Source organism: Peromyscus eremicus, chromosome 15 (genome assembly GCF_949786415.1).
Source record: "Peromyscus eremicus chromosome 15, PerEre_H2_v1, whole genome shotgun sequence".
NCBI lineage: Eukaryota > Metazoa > Chordata > Mammalia > Rodentia > Cricetidae > Peromyscus > Peromyscus eremicus.
This window is the reverse complement of record NC_081431.1, coordinates 75,146,729-75,166,266: the sequence shown is the minus strand read 5'-3', so window position 1 is coordinate 75,166,266 and position 19,538 is coordinate 75,146,729. Positions and strand designations below refer to the sequence as shown.

Genomic DNA, 19,538 nt, shown 5'->3' with positions numbered 1-19,538 from the left:
ATGTCGGCAAGATCAGGTGGTAATTGCTCACCTTGTATACAACCAGGAAGCAGAAAGTGAAAATGCAGGGAGGCTGGGCTAGAAACATCTAGGCTCACCCCCAGGATCCACTGCCTCCATGAGACTCTACCTCCTAAGGGTTCCACAGCCTTTCTGAACATTCCCATCAGCTAGATGGTATAGTGTTCAAACACATTTACCCGTGGAGAACATTGCAGTAGCCACACGGTTCCCATGCTCCACCACTGCACCCTGTGGTGTAGATCCTTATCCTCAGGTTTCAAGCACCAGCTTAATTATTTATCATCTCACATGATCTTTGACATTAAATTGAAAAAAAAAAAACCTAGAGTTGTTTAAAACTCAAAGAAATGAATTTGCCTCTGGTGTTCAACCTGTCGACCATTCCAGAGGATGTGGCAGTGACCACAGCTCTTGTAGCCATGAGGATGAATCCAGAACACGCACACTTAGATTCCAAATTTTTGAGTTCTAGAAAAAAGAATCAGAGCAGGGTACTAGTGGGTAACTGTAGAAATAGAGACAGTTTCTTCAAAAGGAGGAATCTTTCAAATAAGGAATTGGGCAAGAATGTTGGGAAAGAAAGGACGTTTGAAGTTCAATGGCCTAAACAAGGAGTACTGGGACTATTTCTGGCTCATTCTGTAGATCCTTCCTACCTATTCCTGTGTTCATATGCTGATGTTTTTCTTGTTCATGACTCTTTCCTTCTAGGTAGTCCTTGATGGTGGTAGGTTTCCAATCTTTCTCTATCATTGTTTATTAACATGTTATATTTAAAAGTATTTTTTGTTCATTGCGTATGGCTCTGTGTATTGGTGTATGTGTGTCCACTGCAGCTAGAGCTACAGGTGATGGGTGGCCTGGTGTGGGTGCTGGAGTCTGAACTGAGTCCTCTGAAAGAGCAGTACATGCTCTTAATGGTGTAGCTTTCTCTCTAGCTCCTAATATGCTGATATTGATGCTTTTTTCTCTTTCCACATAGCCAGAAAAGCCAGCCAGGACAGTACTAGACACCACTAAAAATAAAAACATTTAAACTAATATACAAATAAATAAAAAGTTAAAGATATCTGCATAATAAAATCAACAGGGCACCTAATGATTCTGGGTGTACCCTGAATCTTCTAAGCTTCTTGCTTGAGTGGCCTTTGATATTTTTTATATTATTACTACTTTTGAAGTATTAGGGATTGAACCTAAAGCCCCACACATGAGAGCTAAGAGCTCTACCATAGAGCTATCTTGTTTTTCTATTTTTATTTTGAGACCATGTCTTACTACATTCCCTAAGCAGTCCTTGAATGTGCAATCATCTTTTCCTCAGCCTTCCGAGTAACTGAACTACAGGCCTCTATCAATGAGTCGTTCAGATCTAAACAGTTTTCATTAACTAAAACCATTTCATCCTGTCTAGGACTATGTATAACAGATATGAGCAATGCCTGAAGATTAAATTAAACATTACTAAACTTAGTTTATAAAATCGAGATCTCTGTGGGTGGGGTGAGACACAGATCGTTCATTTGCATTGTGTTTGACTGTCCTGTTTCAATTGCTGATTACTAAGTACATTGTGATTTCCACAGTTAAGTAGCTTTCTCCTGCTAGGAGTACCATCTGCCTTGCTTTCCAGCATATACTTTCCATAGGACTGAATTGGAAGCATCAGAGGTAGATCTGATTACTTCTTTAATTTAGACTGAGAAGAGTGAGTGTTCCTTGTGCATATATGACTTAGATTATTGTCAGCCTTTCCATTCTGAATAACACGGCGTTGCTCTGATTCCATGTTCACCCCTTCCCTTGTTCTTGCTTTATTCCTATGCCATGCAAAGGGCTTGTGGCAGCACAGTGTTCTACAGCTAGGTTTACAGGGATGAGATTGGGGAATAGTTATGTGTTTACCTTGTCTAGTTTTCCTGTGGAGTCCAAAGCAGAACTTGTGACTCATGACTTGTGAATGTGAAATTGTTCCACATTCAAAATATATGTGACAGAAGGTCCCAGCAATCTCAAGTGAATAGAAGATTACTTGCAGGGCCTCCAGAGTTTCCCCAAACACAAAATGAGCATATTGTATAAAACTGATACATCACACATCTAAAAATACAACATTTTAGTTTAAGTCTTATGAAATGACTAAAATATTTGCACAAGAACAGAAACAAGATAAAAGAGAATAAAAGGAAGTAATGACAATTTATATTTTCCCTGAATCTGGAACCGACCAGCTCTGAGGTCAGATGGAAATGTAAGTGTAGAAAGCACCTTAGCTTGGGTTACATGCTGGAACCACTGTCGTCTTAGTTTCTTTCCCTTGTTACTGTGCTAAGACACCTGACAGAAGTAACTGAAAGGAGAAAAGTCTATTATAACTCTCTCACAGCTCCAGGTTCCAGTGCATTGTGGAACTGCAGTCCAGATAGCAGGAGGTTAAAACAGCTAGATGCACCACACCCCTAGTTAAGAGCAGAGAGGACCACATTGACACAGTTCAGCTACCTTTCTCTACTCTTAGGTGACTTAGGGACCAAAGCAGAGGAATGGTGTCAGCTGGTTTCAGCCTAGGCTTCCCTACATCAATTAACATAATCAAGGTGATTCTGCACAGACCAACCTGAAAAAGACAATTTTCCAATGAGACTCTTCTCTGGTGATGGTAGATTGTATGGACAAATAAAACTGACTGACTGTCCATGATCAGGCTCTTCATTGTACTCACATTTTGTAAACTTAAACATTGTCTCAAACACTAAAATTTTGCCATTCATGTTTGATGATGTTCTGAAGTTTATAAAGGAAATCATTCTGGTAATTTGAAGAATTCTATTGTCCATTCATTCCCCACAAAACTTGTTTAAGTTAGGTATCTCATTGCTGTGCCAAACACCTGAAAAAGCAACATAAGTTAGAGAGGGTTTGCTCAGGCTCCTGACTGGACCGACCCTCTGCTGACTAGGAAGGTGTGGTATCAGGACAATGAAGCCGCTGATGGCATTGTGTCTACTCAAGAAGCAGAGAGAGAAGAATGCCTGTGCTCAGCTCACTTTCTCCTTTTTTTTCAGTCTAGGACCCAAGTCCACAGAGAATGACACCTATAGTGAGTGACAATATAGGAATTTAGAAGCTTTTGCAGGAAACTGGAGGAATCACCACTTGCTGTTCTTCCAGGGGACCTGAGTTCCATTCCCAACATCCACTTCAGAGGATTCACAAACGCTCTTAACTTTAGCTTCAGTGGATCCAAAACATCAACCCCCCTCTGGCACACACACGCTCATTTGCATGCATGCATACATGTGCATGCATACACACACACACACACACACACACACACACACACTCATACACACACATGAATGAAAAATAAATCTTCAGAAACTTTTGTAATTTTGATGTTTAGCATTTTTTTGAGGGACATCTACCTCTACTCTTTGTTTCCATTTTTAGTCTCAGAGGTTATAGGGTGGCCCTGGATGTGTTGGGAATTCAACCTGAGAATGATGAGTCACTAGAGTTGCCCAAGGAGATTAGGACCTGACTTGTATTGTAAATATAGTTTGGTTTGTGCTGAGATTCCTAGAAATTGTGGTTTGTAGCTGGAGAGGAAGAAATGCCTCAACCAAATGTTGTTAATTGTGTTGAAATGTTTGATCTTCAGCTAGGAGAGACTTCATCCAGACTCTGAAGTGTGGAGCCCATTTCCCTGCCGCATCCACAAGAACTGCCCTGACTTTCTATCGTATCTTAAAAAGACATCCTATCTTGTTAACAGTTTTGAATACTGTCGAGAATCATGCTGATGCTGAATGCTCTCGGCTTTAAAGAAGTGGCCTTGACAATGTCCCGGACAGTGTAAGACTATCAACTTCAAGTACTCAGTGGGAGGGGGTGCAGCTCAGTGATTATCAGCTTCCACTGAAGGGAGCACATCTTGCCTTCATCCAAGTCTTTTCCTTGAGGCCCAGCACTCTCGTCCCCAGTGCCGTTCTAGCATCGCTGATGAACTTACAGGCTCCTTTGACCACCACTGCAAGCCCATTATCTGAGGATTTCCCCAGCAACAATCCACAGTGGGACTCAGCTGTGAGCCAGACCCGGGAAATTTAGGAGACTGACTTCTGACTCGTTCTCTTTTTATTCACTTAATTCCTTAATGTCTGCATCTGCTGTAGTTACAACACATTTCAATTATAGTGAAGACCCAACCGTGGGGGTAAAACGGGATTATGATAATTGGTAGACTGGAGAGGCACAGAAATGGGTTTCAAAAGCTTTTTGAAAAACCTATCTGACCAAAACAAGATCAATGCAGTTGGCTGCTAATTAAAGGGAACAGACAAAGGAAGGCAGCCTAGCTGATTTTAATGTAGGAGCATCATTAAACAGCTTACGTTAATCAGCTTGCCTTTTGAAGACTATTGAAATGTTTTGTTTTGGGGTCTCTAAGGAAAGCATATAGAAATTGAAACTGACCTCCAGCTACATGTAGAAAGAATATGAATTCTTAAAAGGGGAGACATAAAGTACACATACATACAGAATAATCAGCTCTGGGGTTGGAGAGATGCTCAGTGGTTAAGAACACTTGCCGATCTTGTAGGAGACCTAAATTTGGCTCCCAGCACCCATGTTGGACAGCTCATAACTACCTGTTACTATGGCGAGGATCCAACACCCTCTTCTAGCCATCTCAGGCATCCACATTTACATGTGCATGCTCACAGCCACACACGCATAAATATCATTTCAAAAATAAAATAAATTGTGTACAACATTAGTTATCTGAACTTTTGGAAATTGAGAGGCCTATCAACAGTGGCCATGCCCATCTGGACTCTTAGGAGAACTGAACAAGCTGGAGGGCGGGGCGGTGTAACAGTAAGAAGGTATTTCCTTATGTTTCTCTAAAAATACAGTGAGTGTTCTTAATTGTGATTTACTCTTTAACCAATAGCTTTCTTTAGATGGGTTCAAATTGAGTGTTTTAGAGGAGAGGGCTACTATTAATAGCACATCTGTATGAACTGCTACTCTTTAGGGCAGACACCCAGGCATACACTTAACCACTGTGCTGATTTCTTTAGACAGAGGAACATTTTATGTTAATGTTTACAAGTGACTTTTAAAATTTTCCCAGATCAATAGAGGACTATAATGAATGGAGATCATTAGGAGTGTATTACCAGATGGGCTTCATTCCAGAGGAGCACAGGTGTTACCTATTCAATTTTATTTCTAGAGTCAGAGAAGGAAGCAGGGTGGACACAAATGCCTGCTCCACTCTAGGTGAAAATGAAGACTCACTAGGCCTTGGGGACTTATATAAAGGGAGCCTCCACTGGACAGTCTATGGTTGCCATGGGAACTAAACCCTGGCAATCACCCCAGATTTTACCTGGCACGTCCACTGAAATGCTGGCTGTCATGCAATTTCAATGCCCCCCTGTTCAGGCAATATGCCACCTCCCTATATCTTTGGTCCAGTTGGTTCCATCTCTAGGCTGAGACCATTTCCTACATGGATGTGTTTCTCTTACTATTGTCTGATAACAATTTTTTTTAAAAAGTGTATACAATGCTGGGAAGACTGCACAGTGTGTAAAGCTCTTGCCACACAAGGATAAGGATCCCATGGAAATGCTAGGTGGGTATGACAGATCGCATATGGTACCAGCATGCAAGAAGCAGAGGCAGGGTATCCTTGAAAAAAGATGCCTAGCTAGACTATCCAAATCAGCCAGCTCTGGGCTTAACTGAGAGACCCTGACTCAGAAAAAGAAGTTGTAAATGATGAGAGGAAACACCAGAGGACAACCTCTAGCCTTCACATGCATGCACACGTACGTACTCCTGCACTCAAGCACACACACCCCACCTGCACATACATCCACCCACACATGCAAAAAGCCATACACACAAATACACACACCACATACATATAAAGACACATATACACAAACAAAATGCAGTTGCACTGTGTAAAGATGTTTCAGCCAATGACTTTCTCCATATACAAGGCTGGCCTGTCAGTGTTCTATCACTTGTGACCCTGTAGTCATCTTGATTTATGGAAGTACATTCTACGATGCTTATTCCATGGTCCAAGGAATAAGCATATATTCCCTTCAGAGTTCCTGTTGTGAGGCAAAACATGACTTCCAGACCAACTGTAAAATACTAAGTGGTGCAGACATTTTTAATGGTTAAGCTAGTCTTTTCAGGCCTGGGAAAATAGCACAGTGCTTGCCTAGCATGCTGAGGTCCTAGGTTCAATTATCAATAGGACAATAATGTATCAAAAACCCTGCTTCTGTTCTTACACTTAACCACCATTAATACATAAAAATTCTGTTTCCACCAGATCTTATTCTTTCTTTCTAAATAACAACAGGGATCACAATAGCACAACCACACATTTACTTAGCATATTATATGTGTACCACATGCATGTGAGTGTGTGGGTGCCTGTGTCTTTCTCTATTACTTTCTGCCTTATTGCTTTGAGATAGGGTCTCTGATTAAACCAGCAGCTTGATGTTTAGGTTAATCTGAAAGGCTAAGCTGAAATAAATCAACTTGTCTCTGTCCACCCCAACCCCAGCCCCACGCCCCACCCTAGTGTTGGAGTTACAGGCAAGCTCAGGCTTGCTTGTTTTTTTACATGGTTCTAGTGAACTCAGGCCTTTGCAGTGATCTTGCCTACTGAGCCATCTCCATTTAGGGTGTTTCACTGACTAGTATGATGTGCACTAAGCTATCTCCTCCGTCCCACACAGTGTGTTTCACTCACAGGCATGTAGTCCATGGGGAGACTTCCCCATCCTCACAGTCAGACACAACTCTCCATTTTAGTTCCTTCAGCATTCCACCATGTGGGTGTACTGCCATTTCTCCATCAAAAAATGGAAGATTATACCCCCATGTTAGCTTTTAGTTATGTTTTTATATTTTAAAGCTGTTATCCATGTTAATAATTGTGTAGATGGTTTTGTACATATACATAAATATTTCTGGACCATTATTTCAAGATGAGGACTTCGAGGACAAGGCAGGCACACCATCTATGCTGATGGCAGCTCACCCAGATGTTAAAAGAAGCAGAGGTAGAGGAAGTGGGAAAAGACTTCAGAGATTCTGGATAAACCAAGGAATTTCTCCTGAGATTTCACAATTTAGGTGAGAGGTGTACCCCAAATGGCTGTTGTATTGGTGGGTTAATCTTCTGTGAGTGGCCTTAGGAGATAAAGTTTAGCTGGAGGATAGTAGATCACTAGAGGTGTGTCCTTGCAATTGGCTCTTGTCTCCATCTGCCCCTCTCTTTACTTCTTGGCTGCCCTGATATGAGCTTCTCTGCTCACCCTCTTACCATGATGGACAGAAACAGAAACAAACATACATTTTCCTCCTTTAACTGCTTCTCTGGAGTATTTTGTCACAGTGATGAAAAGCTAACACTTGGGGTCTGGGTAATGGTTGTGTAGAAACAGTCTGAAGGGCAGAGTTATTCCTGGTGGTTAAGGTGAGAACAAGATTCAGGACCAGAAACAGAAGCCAGCATGGGTGCTACTGTGGAAGGTCTGGAGGCATAAAGGTCTGGGGGCTTTTATGGGCAGAACACATGATTAGTAAGGTTCCTTTCTGATTTTAAAAGGGATATTAAGACCAGTGCTGTAGTACATGCTTTTAGTCCCAGCAGAAGGGAGGCAGAGGCAGATGGGTTTCTGTGAGCTCAAATCTAACTCTGTCTACATAGCAAATTCCAGGTCAGTCAGAGCTCCATAGTGAGACCGGGTTCAGTTTGATGTGGTATGTATTTTTCTGTGTCCCAGAATTACATGGATCTATGCAGTAGGTCATGGTAGCAGATAAAGAGAGAAAAGAAAATGATAGATTAATATGAAATCTAAAAGGAGACTCTTTAGTAGTTACTCAAAAAAGAATAAATGAATAAATCTTTATGATTAGTATCTAAACCCTAAAACAAGAGAATAGTCATTACAAAATACATATCAAGAAGATATGAACACCATGGGTTAAAGATTATCAGCTAATATAAGAGGGAAGAGAGAAAGAGAGACAGAGAGAGACAGACAGACAGAGAGAGAGAGAGAGAGAGAGAGAGAGAGAGAGAGAGAGAGAGAGAGAGAATCTCAGTCTAGGGAAAAACAGAGAACTATTTCCTTTTGCCACAGTTGGCTGAGGGATTGGTTTATATCCCCAGTGACCAGAAATGTTTACAAGATGACCTGATATCTGAAAATAAAGTAGAGACAGTCTTCTTTATAGAAAAAAAGAAAATGTTGAGGGCTGGCTCAGTTGGTAATGTGCTTGCCTTGTAAATACCTTGTAAATACCCTGAATTTAATACCCAGAAGCCATGTGCAAAACAACAGGTTAGGTGCCTTGTACTTGTGATCCCAGCTCTGGGGAGACAGCTAGACTGATCACTGGGGCTCATTGGCTGGCCAGCCCAGCTGTTTGGCAAGCTCCAGGCAAGGGAGAAAATAAAAAAATTGAAGTAAATAACTATAAACTAACAACAAATAAATCAAAACAAACATGATGGATGGTGTCTGTGATTCTTTTCAATCCTCCACACACATGTATGCACACATGTGCACACATACCTCCCCCACACTCACACACTTGCACAGACACGCACCAACATTCAAAGCTAAGTTGAATTTCTTAAAGCAAGGAATGCAAAGCCCCATTTTAAAAAAATTCAAATTGTGTACACAGACACACAGATAAATATATTCCTAAATCTAGTACGTTCGCCTAATCAGGTCTAAAGGAACTTTAAAAGATTTAATGTCTAACTCACTTTAAATACATATCTCTTGATATTTCAAAAACACATTTAAACTATGTTCTATTTACTTTCTGAATACATCAATTTATTATGTTAATGTTACATTATATATGTAAATAAAACTTAAAATCCAGAAAATAATTATTTAACTTCAGTGAATATCATTCAGTCTTAGAAAGATTATACTTTAAGGTCTAAGTCAATTTTCTCACATATATTAAATTAAAAATTACAAGAATCAAAATAAAGGCATATTGTCATAAATTACAAATGGAAAATAATTATATAAATGTTTTAAAAGTGTGATTACTATCTTGATATAAGAGAAAAGTCATATTTCTTATTTTAGAAATGTGGCATGTCTAGGAAGAAAATATGTCATATTCCTTATTACACATGAAGTATAAAATATGAAAATTGAAAATATTAATGATGATTATTAGGTTATTAATTTGGTGGCAGTTTAAGACCCTAATTAAGGCTCCTCCTGACATTAACAGCTGATGTTGAGTCATAATTCTATTGTATTGCAAATATGTTTAATTAAAATTTATGCTTTTTTAAAATTCAATAATTCTAATTGATTTCCAAAGTGATGCAGATTATATCACAAGAAGCTCCTGGTCTAGAGAGACTTACTTAGGACTTTATTTCTTTCAGTACCATACTTTTCTTTACCCCCCAAAATTGATACTTTGTCTGGTTACTTGAATTCTGTTACTACATTTAGAAACTTCCTGGACAGAACAGTTGCATGCAGGAGGAACATGTTTAATGTGTTGAGTGATGAAATCCTGGGCACCTACTACTTGTATAGAGTCCTCAGTCAAGGCCTCACACTGTCCACAGTGGGTCACTTAAAAGACATCCAGAGAGCACAGAGGCATGCTGAATAGATCTTGATCTGCTTAGAGGATGTTGGGAGCTAATAGCCCACCTTTTAGTAGAACTCCAGAAGTTTTCTTTAATGCTGAATATAAAGAACTCTCATGTGTCTCTTAACCTACCCATAACAACAGTGTGTATAGTTTCAACACTGATAACTTCAGGTTTAACAGCTTCTTTTACATGACCTGCATCCACTTGTGCAGCTCTTCAGAAAGTAGACAGTCTAATTGGTAATGTTTTTAAATATTAGTATTAAGGACAGGGAATAAACTACAGTAACTCAGATAAAACACGTAGAAGAAGTCTGCCACCTGAACAGTGGAAAGTTGAGGACCATGGAAGTGGCTACCTTTTGGTCACTGTAGCTTAAGGATTTCACAAATTAGTAATGAAGAACAAGGGAAAATAAAACTGTAATCTGCCTTTCCTGTTTAGGGAATTTATAGAATTAATTGTGTGCATTATCATTTTTATATAGTATGTAAGTGCATATATTTTATTATATATACATATAAAATTTTATTACTTCCCATTAAGTCATTTTTTATATTGTTAAAGACCCCTTTGTACCAATATTTCTTTTGAGTGTGTATGTTCATATACATGTGCGCATATATGTATGTGTACTTGTGTGTGTGTGTGTGTGTGTGTGTGTGTGTGTGTGTGTGTGTGTGGTGTGCATGTGTATTCTTCATCTGTGTGAGGAGGCCGGAGAGCAAACATTGAGTGTCATTCCAATTTTTTTTTTTTTTTTTTTTTGAGAATGTGTCTGTAATTGGGACCTGGGGCTGGAAGAATAAGCAAGGATGGCTGTCCTGCAATCCTCAGTGATATGCCTGCCTCCACCTTTCCATTACTGAGGTTGCCAGTGTGTGCCAACACGCCCACAATATTTTATTGTTTAGGTAGGTTTGGAGGATTACTGAATTCATGTCCTGAGGTTTACACAACAGTTTCCTGTTGTGGAATATTAGTATAAGGTGTGTTACATTTGTTTATGCTGTTGCTCATTTGTTTAATGATACAAAGACATGTTGCATTCTTTCATATTGCATTTGTTTAACTCTGTAAAGCTGTGTTACTTTGCCTAAAATACCTGATTGGTCTAATAAAGAGCTGGATGTCCAATAGCCAGGCAGGAGAATGAATAGGCATGGCTTCCAGGCAGAGAAAATAAATAGACTCGAGAGACGAGAGGAAAGAGGAGAGAGAAAAGGAGGAGAAGAGGACACCAGGAGCCAGCCACCCAGCCACCCAGCCAGCCACTGAGGAAGAGGGAAAGAAAAATATGTAGGATAAAGGAAGGTAAAAAGCCCAGAGGAAAAATGTGCTTCAAGAGGAACCTGAGAATTTAAGTCAGAAAAGCTGGCTGCAAACAAGCCAGGCTAAGGCCAGGCATCATTCATAAGTAAGAATAAGTCTCCATGTATTTATTTAGGAGCTAGGTGGTAAGTCCCCAAACAGTTAAAAACAAACAAACAAACAAACAAAAACCAACCCCCAAACATTACAGTTTTCCAACTGAACTATTACCCCAGCTCCCAAAACACCTTTAAGAAATCTAATCTGATAGCTTCATTTACTATCAGTAAAATCTTGGTGATCTCTGTGAAGATTTTCCTCCTTTCTACTTGTCAGAGTGATGCCGTAATATGTACTCCAGGAGCTCAATTTGAAGATGAACCTCTGACAGAGGTAAAGGGAGAAAGTCAGTGTGAATGGCAGTTTCAGGTATGGTAGCGTAGAGGCCTGACTACTGGGCTGTTGTTTTGCCTTTATCTAGTTTTTATATTTTTTCACCTATAGAGTGGAAAACAATACTACAAAGACCAAATCTCAGTTGGAATTGTGAACACATGTCAAGATTCCATTTAGAGTTTAATGGCAGGACAAACCTCTGAGAAAGCCATTATCCAGTGGTCTCTGTGGAAATACTTGCAGAAGGCCAGATAAAAAAAAATAATGTTTGCTTAAAAACAATTAGGATATTTAGGTTATCTATCATTGAATATTTGGTTAAAGATTATGAGACTTAAGGTAAGATAAGTGGGTAAGTTGAATTTCACAGCACACTTTACACTGTTAAAATATAAATGTATGTTTATAAAGTGAAATTGGAACTTAATGAATATTTTAATGTAGGCTCATTGCACGAGAATTAAGAAAAAGAGAAGCTCTCTGAAGAAAGTGAAGCATACCCATGAACATGGGTGTGGTCTTTTCACAGAAGAAAGGTAGAAAATGAAATACACCCAAGTGAGGTTAGACTTCAAGCAAAAATCATGGAATAATGTAATTTGTTGTTGTTTTTGAGACAGGATTTCTTTGTGTAACCTTCCTGGCTGTTCTGGTCCTATCTTGCTCTGTAGACCAGGCTGGCCTTGAACTCATGGGGGTCTGTCTGCCTCTGCCTCCCCAGTGCTGGGATTAAATGCATCCACCACCATGTCCAGCCAAAAAAAATGTATATTTTTTAAAGCAAAAATTATACACAGTATTCATCAGTATTACTAGATATTTCGTCCAAAGCTTTAATTTCCCTCATGCACACATATTTTACTTCTGATCCAGTTTGGGAAAATTATTTATGTCTTTAGGTAATTAGGTTGTTGGATCCCAACAGCATAGTTCAATTGCCAGGGAAGTCAAAATCAGGCATTCTTTATCTGCATCCCTAAACACCACAAAGGAGAAGCCAGTTTGTGAACCCTTCTTAACTTCTCTACTTAGATAAATTAATTCCATGGTCCCTTCCTTGTGTGTAGATGTGTGTGGTATATGAGCACATGTATGTGAGAGTCTATATCCCCATGCATATACATGTACGATCCAGAGAAAGATGTTGGCTATCTTGCTCTATCAGTCTCCATATTATTTCTTTGAAGCAGGGTTCAGTCTCTCACTAAACCCAGTTGGGCTGACAGCCAGCAAGCTTTAGTGATCCCCCTGACTCTGCTCCTCATAGGGCTAAATTACAGGTGAGTACATGGTTATTCTTGGGTGCCAACGATTCAAACTCAGGTCTTCATGTTTGCATAGCAAGTCACTAAGCCATCTCCCCAGCCCCCATGGTGTTCCGCTTTCCCTCTGATTTCTGTTTATCATGAACTGAAGAATCTTCAGTACCACAGGCTCCTGCCACCCTGATATCCTGCATAATGCAGTCACTCAACAACAGACTGAATCTGTTGAAACCATGAGCAACAAGAGTTTTCCCTCCTGTAAGTCTGCCTGATATCTTGCTCATAGTTCCTTGAATGTAGCTTACACTCTCCTTCCTTACAGTACCATCTCTTCACTGTTCAGTCTCCCCTTCACATTCTACTGTGTGACTCAGGAGCAGTCAGGTAGGTGAAGTAGAAGCAGGCTACATTGTGTCTTACTGGCAAGGCCTAGCTCAAAAGAAGGCAGTTCAGCTGGTTCTTATTCACCTGAGTATGTGCTCATTCACACCATCAACATCATCTATTGTAGGCTGGGATGTAGCTATATTGGAAGAGTATTGGCCTAGCGTGTATAAAACCCTGTTGTGTAAAAGGAGGCAGAGATTTTCTGTTCTGACCACCCGATCTCAAATAAACACATGGAAGCTTTTATTAATTAGAGAATTAGCCAATAGCTCAGGCTTATTACTAACTAGCTCTTACATTTAGATTAACCCATTTCTATTAATTTATGTATTGCCACATGGTCCATGGCTTTACTGGTCTTCTGGCATCTTGCTTCTTGGGCAGCTTACTCACGTGTTCCTTGACTACACCCTCTTTATCCAAGTCCTCAATTTGATTGGCCTGCCTAACTTTATCCTGCCTTGCTGTAGGCCAAACAACTTCATTATTAACCAATGAGAGTAACATATATTCACAACATACAGAAGGGTCATCCCACAGCACTATTGTTCACTTTCTAGTTCCACAAAAACTGGACCTGGTGGCAGGAGGAATGGAAGCTTGAAGTCATTCTCAGATGCATAACAATTTCAAGGCCAGCCCAGACTGGGATAAATGAGACCCTGTCCAAAAAACCCTCAGTGAACTGGAAGAACAATAGGAAAAATAATTAATGAAATAGTCATTTGTTAAATACTTACTCTCTCTGCTGTTTGGGGAATGTTTGTGAATGCATTAATTTATTTTTACCTTATCATAATGATTATCATGATGAACTAGCCAACATACACTATTGATGTAGGAAAGGAGGTTTATTTAGTAGTTTTAGAGGTGATGAGTCCAGGTGGCTTAATGTGAGCTTTTCCTTGGCTCCATCTCCTCATGGGGTAGATAGAAATGCATGAGTGCATGAGAAAACTAGCAAGTGAGGACATGTTGAAGCAGGAACAGGCTGGACTTGCTTCTATTATAACAATGTTCCCCTGAGAACTAAGGGGCTAAATGAGAACTACCTCCTGAGAATACATTCTCAAAGACCTGAGATCTCACCAGGCCCCACTCCAGTTTCACCACCTCCCAATAGTACCACTTTAAGTACAAAACATTCTATCACTTCATACCACTGAAAATGCCCTACTGACTTACTTACAAGACAATCAGATTGGGGCATTTTCTCAATTGAAGTTCCCTCTTCCCAAATGACTCTAGCTTATGTTAAGTTGATAGGAAACTAGTGAGTATTACAGGTGACAGGAAAAATTCTGGAGCGACCCCGGAAACAGAGGCCAGGAACAGATATGTAAGTCAGGGGTAGATGCACAAAGGTTGAAGGTTCTTCTGTGGTGTGTCCATTAGGAAGCTGAACTATAAGTCTACAGTTCAAAGGGAAACACAGCAATCAAGACATAAGCTTGAACTTTGCTGGTGTGTAGTGTCGCCCACTAATTTTGATCTATTACATGGCAATATGATTATTAAAAGAAAACACAAAATTATATTTCTTCTGTGAACCTTGCCAAATTATGAATAAACTGGCAAGCTGCGTTTTCCTGAACTATCTTAAATCCTTTTGTATTCATGATACTTTCACCCAGACTAACCTTCTGCCTGGCCCTGTCAAAGACAAGCTGCATATGGAGAGCTCCCCTGACCTTTCCCTGATGATTGGGAACAAAAGGGTCCTATGTTGCTGGTAGGCCAGTGAGCACCAGGAGGCTGCTTTTCTCTACCTCTCTAGACATAACCTTATAGACACAGGTGGCTGTTTCTTGGTTTTGGGACTCAATGTCAGGTCCTCATGCCTGTACAACTAGAGACAGAGCCATCTTCCTGGCCCTAGAAAAGAAAATTGAATTGAGAGTACTTTTTTTGAGTTACCATATCTTTCTTTTTATCATTTTGATTTTTCTTCCCTTTCCATATGTAAGGTTTTCTTTGAATACTCCTTGTCACCTCCTTAACCTCTTATGCACTCTGATCTTACAAAGAGACAAGACATTTCACATCTGCCATGCCCTTCAAGTCAGACACCCACTGTTAGCTTGTCTGGGCTCTTGGAAAGTCAAGAAATTTGATATATTTATATTGAAACACTGCACTGAGAAACCACATCTGTCCAGAACTTTTACAATGTGTGTGTGTGTGTGTGTGTGTGTGTGTGTGTGTGTGTGTGTGTGTGTGTGTTGGGGAAGGGGCAGTTTTGCCTGATGTGTCTGGGTTCACTTTTTGCAGGTGAGTGTGCATGTGGAGGTCAGAGGTTAGCATAGGATATCTTTCTTCATTGACTTCTACCTTGTATGCAGAGGCAGAGTTTCCCACTCAACACCACCATGAGTGGATTTTATTTTCTAGCTAGTAAGCTTGCCCTGGGGATTCCCTGTTTGTACCTCCTGGGTACAAAGATCACAGGTGGGCTGTCTTGTCTGGACTATCGCATGGCTCCCAGGGATTCGAACTCTGATCTTCATACTTCTTTCGCCAGTACTTTACTCACTGAGATGCCTCCCCAGCTCCCCCTCGTGGCAATTTTTTACTAATAGCCTTATGACTACCAGTATCCACACATACTGTTTATTCCCTTTTTTAGCTCTAGGACATTCTCTTTCTGTGTTCGGTTCTAAAATAATTGGTTTGTACCAAGAAGAGGAAAGAAAAGAAGCAAAATAACAGGTAAAATGAACTGATGAAAGAATTGTAAATCATGCTTCTGAAACAGCCTTTTTTTTTGTTTTTGGTTTTTTTTTTGGTTTTTTTGAGACATGGTTTCTCTGTGTAGCTTTAGGGCTTTTCCTGGAACTCACTCTGTAGCCCAGGCTGGCCTTGAGCTCATAGAGATCCATCTGCCTCTGCCTCCTGAGTGCTGCGATTAAAGGCATGTGCCACCACCGCGCGCCTGAAACAGCCTTCTTAAATAAGCAAATTGGACTTAGAAATCTGATATCAAGTGTCTGTGTTGAGATGACGTTTTCTAGTCTTTGTGCTCTGGTCCCCAATGCACCTTGCTGTGAGGCAACTCTGCATGTTCTCACTCATTTTGCTCCTTATTCTAGGAATATTAGATTTTTCCATTTCCCAAATATGTTTTTTCCATTCCAGAAATACATCATTGATTCTTTCAGCGACCGCAGAAAAATGACTTTGTTGCCTACATTTTCAGTGCTAAATTGAGTTTATTAACACTAGTGTAAGGTCTGTGGGAGGCTTATTAAAGATGTGCTCAAAGAGGCCAGTATTTCTGACAGCTTGCCCCTAGCCCTCTTTCCCCATATCCAACCTAGACTTGAGAATATAGCACTGAAAACATAATGTGTATATTGTAGGAAAAATGATGAAAATCTATAGTTCGCGTGTGTGTGTACCTACTTGTACGTTTTTTGTGTTGATGTTGTACAGATGCATTTGTGTATTCTTGGGCATATGGAGGCCAGAAGACACCCTTGGGTGTTCTTCCTCAGGCCAAACTCACCTTGCTATTGAAACAGGATCTCTCACTGGTCTGGAACTCATCAAATAGGCTAGACTAGACAGCCAGTGAGTACATGGGATTTGACTGCCTGTGCCTCTGCGGCACTGGCATTACAAGCATCCACCATCACATATGTGGATTCTGGGTTATTGAGCTCAGGTCCGCATATTTGTAAGGCAAAGACTTTACTGATTAAGCCATTTATTTCTTGCACAACCTTGAAGAGTTTCCTAGAGAAAGTTAAGATCCTGTTAGTTCAAAGTAACAGAATCTCAACTCCAGCCAATCTGAATGAAATGAATATTTTCCTGGAGAACTCTTGACATGTCTCACAGAATGCAACACACTTTACAGCAGTCCTCAGAAGGTCTGGGAGTGAAAGCAGGTCCTGGGGACAAGAGAAACCAAATGAGCAAATGTCATCAGGACTCTCTCCACCTCTTGTTGTGATGTGCGCTGCAGGTCACCAGATCTTTATCCGTGTATCTTTTTCATTCTTTATATGCATGAAGTTATGGTCATAACAGATGTTGGGATCTTGTGTTCCATAGTATAAACCACCAAAATCAGGCTATTTGCAATTTTCTTGGCATTATAACTAAAAGAGCCAGGCAGTGGCGGTGCATGCTTTTAATCTTAGCAATCGGGAGGCAGAGCCAGGCGGATCTCTGTGAGTTCGAGTCCAGCCTGGTCTACAGAGCAAGCTCCAGGATAGGCACCAAAACTACACAGAGAAATCTGTCTCAAAAAACCAAAAAAGAAAAAAAGAAATCATAGAAAAGACATTGCTTATCTTTCTTTTGTTAAAGCAATAAATGCATTGTTGAGGCAGTAGAAAAGTCATGTGGTAAAGGTGCTTGCTGTCAAGGCTGACATCTTGAGTTCAGTTCTAGAGACCTACATGGTGGAAGGAGAGAACTGACTCCCTCAAGTTGTCCTCTGACCTCTACACATCCTCCATGGCGTGTTCCCCTTGCCACCACATTTACACCCGCTAAATAAATAAATAAATTAATAAATAAATTAATGTAAAAAGAATATTTAAAAATAAACACTTTTTTGGCTTCCAGGAACAGGCATGTGATATCTGGGGCCTGTTTGAATCTGCATGGGGGTAGGTAAGATAGAGTGAACAGGCATAAACTAAGCAGCCTCATGGGAGCCTTGGGAAGGTGAGCTCAGGGTAAGAGATGTTCAGAAGTTGGGCTGGAGAGTTGCCTCAGCAGTTAAAAGTATTTGCTGTTGCAGAGGGCTGTGGTTCAGTTCCCAACACCCACATGGTGGCACATAACCATCTGTAACTTCACTTACATGTTATTCAATACCCTTTTCAGGCCTCCTTCAGCATCAGGAACACATGCATGTGGTACACATTCAAACATGTAGGAACGCACTCCTACCATAACATGAGAAAAAATAAAAACAAACAAAAAGGAGATGCTCGGAAGCAAGGTAATGGCAGGATACAAAAGATGAGAGAAGTACCTGCCAAGGATGTTCAAAACAGTGCTGTTCCTACACTTTTTAGAAGGGGTTTAGTGGGGGTGCATGGGAGGTTGGGAGGTGATGTGTCTTACTCAGATTTTGTTATAAGGACACTATATTGGTTTGGTTTAACTAGTAAATGTCTTCAGGATGACTTTGGCACTTTCTGAAAAGGTAGAATTTCCTTGTGTGTTGATTAGGGGAGGCATTAATCTTTAACTGTTTCTATAGGTTGAGATAGCTTCCTGGCCATCCTCAAAGAGAAGCACAGACAGTCATCTCCAGGACTGTTACTTTTTGTCCCTTTCCTTTCAAAGGCTGCCATACTCTCACATGTAAAGGAATAAACCTTCCGCACTGTGTGCCACAATAAACACAGCATTCTACAGAGTGCTCCCACTTCTGTTTAACTCTCTGCAATAGCACTGAAGCTCTAACTAAAGGTAGACTTCAGCTCTGAGATCCCCACTACCCAGAAATGCAGGCGGATCCGTATGGTTATCGTATCATTTAATTCTGACAGTTACAAGACTTTAGCAGATCTGTTTCCTGTTGCAGCTCCCAAAGTTTTTGCTTGCCTCTCTCTTCCAATTGTCTTGGTTTATCTTGTTTATTACACATTATCTCCCATTAGGTGTTTGCCAAACTACTGTGAACATGGAGGACACTGCGCCCAATCCTGGACTACCTTCGACTGCAACTGTAGTGAAACTGGTTACACAGGCGCCACCTGCCATGACTGTGAGTACACATGGTACACCCACAGTGTGAGGACATAACTCAAGGAACACAGTGTGGGGACCCCGGCCATTCAACACAGTGCGGACACTGTTGATTCCTCTAGCATGAACTTTCCAATAGGATGTTATATCCAAATACTAAAGCAAGCCAGGAAAATGCAAGAACACAAGACATATCTTTGTGGAGTTTATGCCATTAGGACAAACAGTGCACTTGGATATATGCTAAAGTAGAAGAGAGAATGGTGATATAAGTACATAAGGAGCTGTGGAACAAATGGCCTTGTCTTGATGGCTTACGTTGAACTGCTGCAACAAGTTACTAATATATATCACTAGGGCAAATAACAAGTGGCAAGATGTAGGTCTTAGTTATTTTCTCGTTGCTATGATAAAAACACTCTGACCAAAGCAACTTGAGGGAGAAAGGGCTCATTTGGGTTTATAGCTCCAGAAGGATACAGTCCATCACGAAGGAGGAAGACATGGCAGCACCTGGGGAAAGCATGGTGGAAAGAACAGAAATCCTGAAAGGTCACTTTGTATCCACACTCAGGAAGCAGAGAGTGAACAGGAAATGGGGTAAAGCTATACAGCTTCAAGTATCACCCCTAGAGACCCATTTCCTCCAGTGGGGTTCTACCTCCTAAAGGTTCTGCAATCTTCCCAAACAGCCCCGAAAGTCAGGGAACAACTGGGAGACACTTCACATTCAAACTACAACATGG

The 19,538-nt window shown here is 40.5% G+C and overlaps 1 protein-coding gene across 3 annotated transcripts in view; it reads left to right on the top strand.

Moving 5' to 3' along the window:
• The window catches only part of Cntnap5 (contactin associated protein family member 5), a 920,429-nt gene that overhangs the window by 548,717 nt on the left and 352,174 nt on the right, over positions 1 to 19,538 (top strand). For all 3 annotated transcript variants that reach the window (XM_059280761.1, XM_059280759.1, XM_059280758.1), the window contains exon 11: positions 18,705 to 18,811. In XM_059280761.1, the coding sequence (XP_059136744.1) occupies positions 18,705 to 18,811 (107 nt within the window). The remainder of the gene's footprint in view (positions 1 to 18,704; positions 18,812 to 19,538) is intronic.